At 36.7% G+C, this 10,103-nt stretch overlaps 2 protein-coding genes across 2 annotated transcripts; one reads left to right on the top strand and one right to left on the bottom strand.

Annotated features, from left to right (window-relative positions):
• The first annotated feature begins 230 nt into the window (after window positions 1-230).
• Window positions 231-3,813, top strand: LOC109241819 (embryonic protein DC-8-like). The gene is made up of 3 exons (XM_019408628.1): window positions 231-816; window positions 1,809-1,927; window positions 2,045-3,813. The coding sequence occupies exons 1-3, from the start codon at window positions 590-592 to the stop codon at window positions 3,493-3,495; spliced, it is 1,797 nt and encodes a 598-aa protein (XP_019264173.1). The 5' UTR covers window positions 231-589; the 3' UTR covers window positions 3,496-3,813.
• A 2,653-nt stretch (window positions 3,814-6,466) lies between these two features.
• Window positions 6,467-9,743, bottom strand: LOC109241820 (zinc-finger homeodomain protein 2-like). The gene is made up of 3 exons (XM_019408629.1): window positions 9,581-9,743; window positions 9,371-9,410; window positions 6,467-8,403 (listed from the first exon to the last, which is right to left on the bottom strand). The coding sequence occupies exon 3, from the start codon at window positions 7,628-7,630 to the stop codon at window positions 6,704-6,706; it is 927 nt and encodes a 308-aa protein (XP_019264174.1). The 5' UTR covers window positions 7,631-8,403; window positions 9,371-9,410; window positions 9,581-9,743; the 3' UTR covers window positions 6,467-6,703.
• Window positions 9,744-10,103: the final 360 nt, after the last annotated feature.

The raw sequence follows: 10,103 nt of genomic DNA on the forward strand, positions 1-10,103 counted from the left end.
TGAGAGACCTATGTGAAAACAGTAAATTGTAGAGACTCCTTTGGGTTGTTATAAGGTTTTATGATGCAATTTACTATTTTATATGTGTGCTGACAATGCATTTACATGTTCATACAATAATAGTAGTTGTATGCTTCTTTTTATCAATCATAGTTTTAAAGTAATATTTTTATATGAAAAATTATATTTAATATTATTCGTACAACGCGCGAGTACATATGATAGTGGTTGGAAAAAACAAAAGAAAGAGAGAGAAAAATAAAAGGACCAGATAAATTCGGAAATTTCTCCTCTGGTTGAGAGCGAAATCCGCAAAGCTATAAGAAATTACCTTCCAAAAATATTCAACGGCAGAGACTTGGTCTTGGCCATTTTTATACGTGGCAGTAAAACAGAAGACCTCATTTCACATACATCCACGTCGCTATTTGTCCTCTCAAAAGAACCGCTATGTCAACTTCCAAAGTTTAAAACGCTCTCTTATATATATCTTCATGTTTTACTCTCACCCTTCTGTAATTCGAAAAACTGAAAATTACCAAACTGAAAACTGGAAAGTAGTCTTAATAATAATCAATAAGTATAAAAAATGGGGAAGAGGACAGCATTATTTGTAGTGTTGGTGGCGGGGATGTTGGCCGTGAGCTGGTGTTGGGGAGAGGAAGCGGCGGAGATTGCGAAGGAGAAAGCAAATATGGCGGCGGGAGAGATGAATAACAAAGCTCAACAGGTTAAGCAAAGTTCTTCTAAAGCCATGGACGATGCTAAAGAGAAGACTGGCTCTTGGGCTGATTGGGTCGCTGGCAAATTCTCACAGTAAGCAAAATTAATTCCAACTTACTCTTTGTCATTCTTCTTTGAGGAAGTGGTTCCGTACAAATGTTGGTTACTTTATATCTGCTGTGACATTGTCTAGGCTTATAGACGGACCATTTGGATTTTAATTAGACATTAATCATCTTTTAAAAAATTAATTCCTGTAATGTTGTTTCAGATTATAGTATACATTGTACTTCCTATTTGAAATATTTTACACACTAGTGTGAGGTCACTTTTTTGTCTCACAATTGTGTGGTCCCAGAATTTTGTGGATCCAGACGTGTAAGATATGGGTCCAGAAGATATGTCTTACAATTGTGTGGTCCCAGAATTTTGTGGATCCAGACGTGTAAGATATGGGTCCAGAAGATATAAAGAGGTGCCCTCACACAACTTGCACAAAATAAAAGCACTCCTCCAGATGACCCGTAATAGCTTACGTAATTAAGAGAGACACATAATGAATCAATTGTCAACCTTTTAGAAGGGTTAAACTAAATTGTAAGGGCAAATGACCCTCTTTTAAAAATTAAAACTTTTGATAAAAAAATTTATCAAACAAATTGCTTAGGGGGGACTAACATTTATTTCATCTTTTTAAAATAGATCGGAAATATCGAAACAGGGGGAGAGTAGAGATGAACTTATTTCAATTTTCATTTCATATTTATTAATCGGAAAAGTCTTAAGAGTGTTCAAAAAATTTTAAAAATGAAAGAACTAACTCAAATATGCCAATAATCTGAGAGAAGGTTTAAAAAATTATTAAATGGGCTACGCGATGATCGTTAGGTACTCACTGTTACAAAGTAAAAGTAGGTTGTTTGTTGTTGCCTTCAGGTCGAATGACCTATATGTTTTTTTCAATATTTTGAAACAACACATACGTAAATAGGTGCATTGCATTCGATGAATCAACCAATGCTAAATTGTTGTTCCCAAGAGACTGCTCTAAAAGATTTGCGGGATTTATTCACCCTTATTTTCAGGTATCAAGACGATGCAAAGGACGAAGCCCAAGGGTTAATGGATAAAGCTAAGGATACCATGGATAAAGCTAAGGATACCGCATCAAATGCAAGAGATTCCATAAATACTGCAGCACATGGTAATTTTCCTCTTGAATTCAAAGCTTTAGTGAAGCCGAGGAAATGAGTTCGGCTACTTCCTTACTTTGTAGTACGTTGAAAGAATTACTACTAAGATTCAGCGTTTTTTAATGCAGGAACACAAAAGTATGGTTCTCAAAAGGCTAGTGAGATGGCTAACATGGCATCCGACAAATTTGGTGATGCTAAACATCTTGCTTCCGAGAAGGCCAATCAAGCTATGGATGCAGCTGGAGATACCGCTAGTCATGCCAGTGAAAGAGGAAAAGAAAATGCATATGACGCTTATGCCTATGCATCGGAGAAAACTGGTAAAGCCACAAACATGGCTACCGATTTTGCCAAAGATAAAGCTCATGATGCTTATTCCTCCGCATCTGATAAGGCAGGTCGAGCCACTAACATTGCTTCTGATATGGCTGCTGACGCCAAAGAAAGAGCCAAATATAAAGCTTATGATGCCAATGATTTTGCCAAAGAGAAAGCTCATGATGTTTATGCCTCCGCATCTGAGAAGGCAGGTCGAGCCACTAACATTGCTTCAGATATGGCTGCTGACGCCAAGGAAAGAATTAAAGATAAAGCTTATGATGCCCATGATTTTGCCAAAGAGAAAGCTCAGGATGTTTATGCCTCCACATCGGATAAGGCAGGTCGAGCCACAAACATTGCTTCAGAGATGGCCGCTAACGCCAAAGAAAGAGCCAAAGATAAAGCTTATGATGCCAAAGATTTTGCCAAAGAGAAAGCTTATGATGCCAAAGATTTTGCAAAAGAGAAAGCTCATGATGCTTATGCCTCGGCATTGGATAAGGCAGGTCGAGCCACAGACGTTGCTTCAGATATGGCCGCAAGCGCTAAAGAAAGAGCCAAAGATAAAGCTCATGATGCCAAAGATTTTGCCAAAGAGAAAGCTCATGACGCTTATGCCACCGCATCTGATAAGGCAAGTCGAGCCACAAACATTGCTTCAGACATGGCTGCAGACGCAGAAGAAAGAGCCAAACATAAGGCTTATGAGGCCAATAATTTTGCCTCTAAGAAGGCGCACGATGCAGTAAATTCAGCTTCCGAAATGGGTAGTGCAGCTAAAGAGAAGTTTAAGGATAAAGCTTATGATGCCTATGGTTTTGGAAATAACAAAGCAGGTCAAGCCATGGAAAAGGCTTCAGACATGGCCGGTGATGCCAAAGAAATTGGGAAAGACAAAGCTTATGATGCTTATGGATATGCATATGACAAGATGGACCAAGCAAGGGACGGGGCTTCTAACATTGCTGGTAATTCAAAAGACACGATGAAAGCCAAAGCATCCGATGCATATGATTTTGCCTCCGGTAAAGCGGATCAAACCATACGAATGGCTACTGATAGAGCCAACGATCCGAAAGAGAAAGCATTTGATGGATATGAGGGTGCGAAATCAAAGGCTTATGAAACTTATAGCTCTGCTAAGCATAACATGAATGAACAAGTCAAAGATAAGTATGAAACTGCAAAGGAGAAGGCTTCGGAAGCTACAGGCAAAGTTGGAGCAAAGATGAGAAGTGGCGGTAAAGAATTATGAGCAATTTAGTACAATTAACAGCCCCTGAAACTAAAGGAAATCTCACATGCAAAGAGGTTCCTATTAGGTGAGTGGCTTAGATTTCACTATTATTTTCTTCTTTTTTCTTTTTTGGTTACCTATTATTTTTGTAGGACAGATGAAATTCTTGACCAACTCAATTCCGTATGGTCATCGCGTAGGTTATACTTACTTAATAAAGAGAATATGTCATTGCAAAAGTGAACACGCATGCTAACAAAGCTGAAAAAGTTTTTGTACCAAATGTAAAAACTTAGTACGTGTTGAAAATGCTATTACTATCGTTGAATTTCATTAGTATATAGTGTGACAATTCTATCATTTCAAATTAAGACTGCTGAATGATAAGACCTATGCGTAGATATTGATCAGACGTGTCATTGTAGGATGACCCAGGAACTGTTCCACAGTCACGTTCCTGGTAGGAAAGACCTTCTAAAAGGGCCTCCTACGATATCTCCACTCGTATTTGACCTTTTTAAAAGGAACTTTCAATAACCCGTAGATGCTAAGGGCTTTGATAAGCGCTTATTTTCTTGACGCCTATAGATAATGAATTCAAATTTCACACTTAATAATTGAGTGGTAAATTTTCTATTACACTTTCTGTGGCTTTCCGAGCTGGAAAACTCCCAATTTACTAATGCAATTTTCTTTTCGAGAATTTATATTTTATATGAAGATGGTCTAAAATAAAAGGTTGTGTATGTACTAGAAATGCTTGGATAATTAGCAAATAGAAGGCAAAAAAGAAAAAAACCTCTGATAGAAGCTCTTAAAATGACAGATGTATCCTATGATGCGTTTATGTAAATAAAAGGATGTCTTGACTGAAGTAAAATGTCTGATAAAAGCTCTTAAAGATCTTGACTGAAGTAAAAGACAAAATTTATGATAATTCTTTCTAACTTCAATTTAAAGTTCATTTAAAAAAAATACTTTACTAATTAGGGAAATAATGTCTTGATTTTAGTGACATTCCTACATAACAATCAGTCAATCACTATATATATTATTATTCATCTAATAACATCTGTTATAATCTTGTATAACTACGAGTTTTGCCGTATGATGGTTTGATCTAATTGAAGTTATTTTTTTCTCTTTTATTGTGTACCTGTTCATGTGTAGTGTTAAATTAACTACAGTCAGTTCAGTATGTCATTATTCAAATTGAATTAGTTTATCACAGCCTGTCTAATCATACTCATACTCCGTTTGACTACTAATTGCATTTTACATGTAGAGAGGAGATGAAAACATAGACTGTAAACTACATTACTATAATGGAAAGCAGTGTCAAGATGCAAGTGTATAGCATAATACACAGATTAGTTTGTGAACAAATACTTTGAAACACCCAAAGTTAAAAGTCTAAGAAAAAATTTGGGAGTAGGGGAAATAAATCAAATAAATCATCGAGTTCATTCGATGGATTGCTTATACTGGAATTGAAAACTAATTAATGTTCTTGAGAATAACTGTACGTACATATATCCTCTTTTTGCTGAAAGAGTTGGTAGGTTTCATTAATACCCGCTGCTCTGCCACTCAGTGGCGGAGCTAAAGAAGTACTTCCACAACTGGCCAATTTGCTTTGGGCACACCCATTAAGAAAATATTAAATTTGAGACAAAAGTAGTTAGTATGACTAAACTACCCTTAAATAAATGTTGCAGCATAGTTAATGTGAGGAGTAAAAGACTTTTTAAGGATACGTACATGAGGGTGATTTTGGAAAAAACAAATTGAAATGTTTCTTGGTTATATAAATGCACAATTATTTTGGACCGAAATAAAAAAGCAAATTGGTCACTTATTGTGGAGCGGAGGGAGTAAATAGCTTTTGCTTAGATCTTATATTTGTATTTAAAAGTTCATAATATATATATATATATATATATATATATATATTCAATTATGAACCCAGTAACTAAAATGAGTTATGAGTTCTATGATAAATTCAGAACCCATAAACTTCAAATTCTGATTCCGCCCTTGCTGCGACATGTATAAGCAATTTCTTTTGTCGTTGTCCGAGTGATATATTATATCTATGATCTATCTATTGAGATATGGATACTTGAAACGCGGAAGTAGTAGAGACTAATAAGTTTTACTGCTGTATCATAATAATGTCAATATGGCTATGGTCTTATGTTCACCAGCCATTTACCGGCATGGTTTGGTCCCTTTTTTTGACGTAAAGATTCTGGGATATAGGGTCCTATGTACCAGTTCATTGTGGGTTGATGAATTAATGCAGCAAATTATCTATAAGTATAAGGCTCAAGCATTATGATAGTTTTTAATCATGTATTGAACTTCCAATAATTACGTACAAAGATCGTAGTTTGCAAGCTTTACTATATTGTAATTTTCATTGTCACCACATAAAATCACCAGTCTGAAAGTCATAGAATTGTTTTTTTCAATATATATAAGAGACTGCAAATTAGATCAATATCTTGTCTTAATTATACTAATTGGGTAATTATGAAACTGGTCGATGAAGAAACAACAATATTGTCCTTCAAATTAAGAATACATAACCTAAATGAGAGGGGTAATACACTCCTAGTCCTAGCGATTGTATTCTTTGTTTGATTTGTCTTCTTATTTCCGTGATAGGAGCTGATTGACATGTCGACAACACAATAACAGAAAAAACAAAACATAAAAAGCGGGACTGATTAGAAAACCAACTAGCAACCCCAATCTAATGCACAGAAAGGGGAATTAATTGAGACTTTTGGATCTAACTTATAGAAAGGAGTAAACCTAAGGATCAATTTCTAGTTAGATTCTAAATTACTAGGATTAGTTGATACTACTAACCTATGTGCTCGGATTCTCCGAAAATGTTGCTGGGTGTATGTCGGATTCTCCAAAAATAATGCATTTTTGGAGGATGATTCGACAATATTTTGGAGAGTCGGCGCAACATAACTACTAACAAGATAAGGTAGATAAATTTACTAAATTCCTTCATTGTATGCTTGAACGGGGAAAGACAAAGACTAACAAACACTGAACAGTCCGGCCTTTGAAGCTGCTAATTAGAGTTTGGAAATTGTGCGATCAAAAATTAATTATTTGCCTAAACTCTTCCTAATCAGGCTTATGCACAAAGAAAAAAGTCTCTAATGAGTCTAAATTAATCAAATACGGGGTTTGCAGTCTTGCCTTAAGTTTGTTTCCTCTTGATAGCTTGTTTGCAGTTGTGCATAAATACCTTAAACACTTGTCTCTTCACGCCCACTTCGTTACAGAACTGCTGCACTTCTTGCTCATCTTGTTTCTGAATCCTCCATTCTAGCTTCTCAGCAAATTCTTGCATTTTCTCCTTCTGCTGTTGAGAGAATTTCGTTCGAAATCTCTTCTTTGACGCCGAAAAAGCACAAGGTTGAATCACCCCTTGTCCTCCGGCATTCGAGTGAAACATGTTCAGATCTTCACTCGATGATTCAGCCGGAACTCCGGTGTTCCCTCCGAAGTTCATCATCACTGGTGGCATCGTCGGACCTCTAGAATAGTTGTGAGAGTACTTATGATGGTGTTGCTGCTGCGGCGGAGCTGGAAGAGAAGGCGGAGTCTGGGTGTGTACACGGTGGCTGTTGCTATTATTTCTATACACACCAGCTGTTTGTAATTCGTCCTCAGTCTCTTTCCGATGGAAATTGCGATGACAATCACAAGCTGCACATTTAAGGTATTCTGGGGTTCCTTCTTCTCCACTTGGCATGAATTCTCCGCAACCATCGAGGACATGTCCTCCCATACTTGCCGCATGATTCTTGAGACATTCTTTGTATCGGACGGAGCTGTTCCTGTCGCTTGCTGAGGTTGTCGATTGTTGTCGAATCTGTGCTGCAATAACAGTCGGATCTGGATCTGAATTTTGAGTAAGATTATGTTGATGATCTAGGGTTTGGTTAGGACTGAATATGGTATTTCCATAGCTAATTTGTTCATTTCTTGTTCTATCTGGTAGACTTGAAACTATTGGAGCAGTGGGGAGTTTGGCTGCAGCAAAGGGTGTTGATTCTTGCTGGTGGTTTAGGCCGATAGAATTGGGCATGCCCATATCCTTTTCTCGACCTGTGTGTTCCATAAATCCTAGTATCTGAAATGACTGTCTTGATCTTAAACTTCACCTTCTGGTAAGCTGTCCTAATTTACAAGAAATATCTTCTCAACTCTTTCAGAAAAAACTCAGTGATCTATCATAATTGATGGACTAATCACTTGAGTGATCTAAGACTTGTCATTTCACCCTATAAAGTGGACATTTTTAGTGCTAACTCCTCAGTTCTCACTAATTCCCTATACGTAAGCTAATTAAAGACACTGAGAAATGGACAAAAGATTGACCCAATGACTTGGTTAGCTAGGTAGTACGGAGTACTATTCAGAGATGGGGTAATTTCTAGAAAATTGAGAGGGACCCCTTTCTAAATTAAACAGCCGGTCAACAAGTGGTAAAACTAGATTTTGAAGTCACTGGCAGTAAACATCAGAGATTTATTGATTAAAGGGGCAGGATTTAGAATAATCAATAAATACTAGACTAATTAGCAGTATTCTTTATCTGCTTAGATGAATTAGCAACATCTATTTGAAGAAAAGATGCAATCTTAAAGTTATCAAAGAGGGGAAAGCACGAGGATTGGAAGCCAATAGAATAATTAATGAGGAAAGATGGTCTTGCTGTGTCCTTAGAGGCATCAACCAAGAAACCACACATGAGAAGGAGGCACCAGAGATAGTTTTGTAGCTAAAGAAAGAGTAATGAGTGACGACTTGCCATAAGATAGTGATGAAAGTAAGACTGACTCCACTAAACAACCGACAAAGTCATGTTCGTCCTCTTCTGCAGCCTGCACACTGGTCCAACAATGTCATTATTGGCTTAGCTTTCTTTCAGTATGTCAGAATTTAAAGAACCGGAAAACGTGGAATAATATGGCGGGGAGCTAGATGAATACAATGGTGATGTGACTTAACTATGGTCCCTGCAAATCGTCCTGTGATCTGTATAAATTCTTTTCCAAAACGTGATTTAGTTTCAAGAATCTAGAAACAAGATGAGGCTTACACCCGTAAACAAGATAAGACAAAATGGTTAATCAAAACACTTATAGCCTGTTTGGCCAAGTTTTTTTTGGCCAAAAGTGGTTTTTTTTTTTTTTTTAGGCTAAAAGCACTTTTGGCAAAAATTGAGGTGTTTGGCCAAGCTTTTGGAAAGAAAAAAAGTGCTTTTGAGGAGAAGCAGAAGCAGTTTTGGAGAAGCAGAAAAAAGTAGCTTCTCTCCAAAAGCACTTTTTTGAGAAGCACTTTTGAGAAAAATACACTGAGAAGCAGTTTTTTAAAACTTGGCCAAACACTAATTGTTGCTCAGAAGTACTTTTCAAACTAATTAGTCAAACACAAACTGCTTCTCACCAAAAATACTTTTGAGAAAAGCATTTTTTAAAAAAAACACTTCTCAAAATAAGCTGATTTTTGCAGGTTGGGCAAACGGGCTATTAGGCTGCCAATTCATTGATTATAAGCTTGGTAAAAAAGAGAATAGTATTGGGGTCTTTTTGGTACAGTACGTAAGTGTGGAAAATAAAGTGGGTATATATGGTCCACGGTAAAGCAAAGCAGTAACTTGTTCCCGTTAGTGTGTATGTCAGATGTTACACATACACACACACACTCTCTCAACCTTGTAATCAAGAGAATCTGTTAGAGATTTGCCTTTAGTTTTCCGAATTATAGCAATTTACTGTTTCACAAGCACAGTGGCATCTGTAAAGACTTCAAGCGAGAACATTATTAAAAGAAGAAAAATGAGGGAGAAGAAAACCTGTGGAGTATTTGTTTTCTAATTGTTCGACTGTGATGATCTGAAGCAAAAATTAATGAAAACGGTTAATTTCTATTTTAGCAAGCATAATAAATTCTATCTCGAAGTAGCTTTGGCATAATTGGTAAAGTTGTTATTATGTGATCAGACGGTTACGTGTTCGAGCCGTAAAAATAATTTCTTGCAAAAATGCATGGTGAAATTACGTACAATATACCCTTGTGGTTCGGACCTTTCTGGACTCCACGCATAACAGGAGATTAGTGACGGGGCTGGCTTTATAGGAATTTAAACGAATGTGTGGAATGTTCAACTTTTCATTTGGTCGACAATATATTTTCTGGAATTGTATAAGATGAAACACTCAACCTAGATGATAGTTCGTTAGGAGCTGGAAACGGGAGAGAGAGAATAATATATAGTACTAATTTCTGTAATGTTGCTTTTGATGATACGTAGGAGACGAATTTGCTGGCATCACTGCATCACCGTCCAATTGAATCTTTAGGAAAAAATTATATTATTAGAGTTACTGAAAGTAGTACTAACAATAAAGCGTCCAGGATCAGTGTTTGTACCTTTTTCTTGTTTTAACCAATTAAATAAGTAATCTTTAGTCCACCCAGTTTAATCATTGATGATTGGAGCTTTTGTTCCTAAAAACGGAAAGGGAAAAACGATTAATTTAATCGCTCTGAGGACACCTCTTTGCTGGAACAAGTTCCAACTGGTT

The sequence above is a fragment of the Nicotiana attenuata genome, unplaced genomic scaffold (genome assembly GCF_001879085.1).
Source record: "Nicotiana attenuata strain UT unplaced genomic scaffold, NIATTr2, whole genome shotgun sequence".
Classification (NCBI taxonomy): domain Eukaryota; kingdom Viridiplantae; phylum Streptophyta; class Magnoliopsida; order Solanales; family Solanaceae; genus Nicotiana; species Nicotiana attenuata.

Bases quoted from the DNA above. Each gene is read 5' to 3' on its own strand.
- LOC109241819 (XM_019408628.1), top strand. From the start codon at position 590: ATGGGGAAGAGGACAGCATTATTTGTAGTGTTGGTGGCGGGGATGTTG. The intron at 817-1,808 runs GTAAGCAAAATT...CCTTATTTTCAG, and splicing joins GTCGCTGGCAAATTCTCACA to GTATCAAGACGATGCAAAGG. The intron at 1,928-2,044 runs GTAATTTTCCTC...TTTTTAATGCAG, and splicing joins CATAAATACTGCAGCACATG to GAACACAAAAGTATGGTTCT.
- LOC109241820 (XM_019408629.1), bottom strand. From the start codon at position 7,630: ATGGAACACACAGGTCGAGAAAAGGATATGGGCATGCCCAATTCTATC.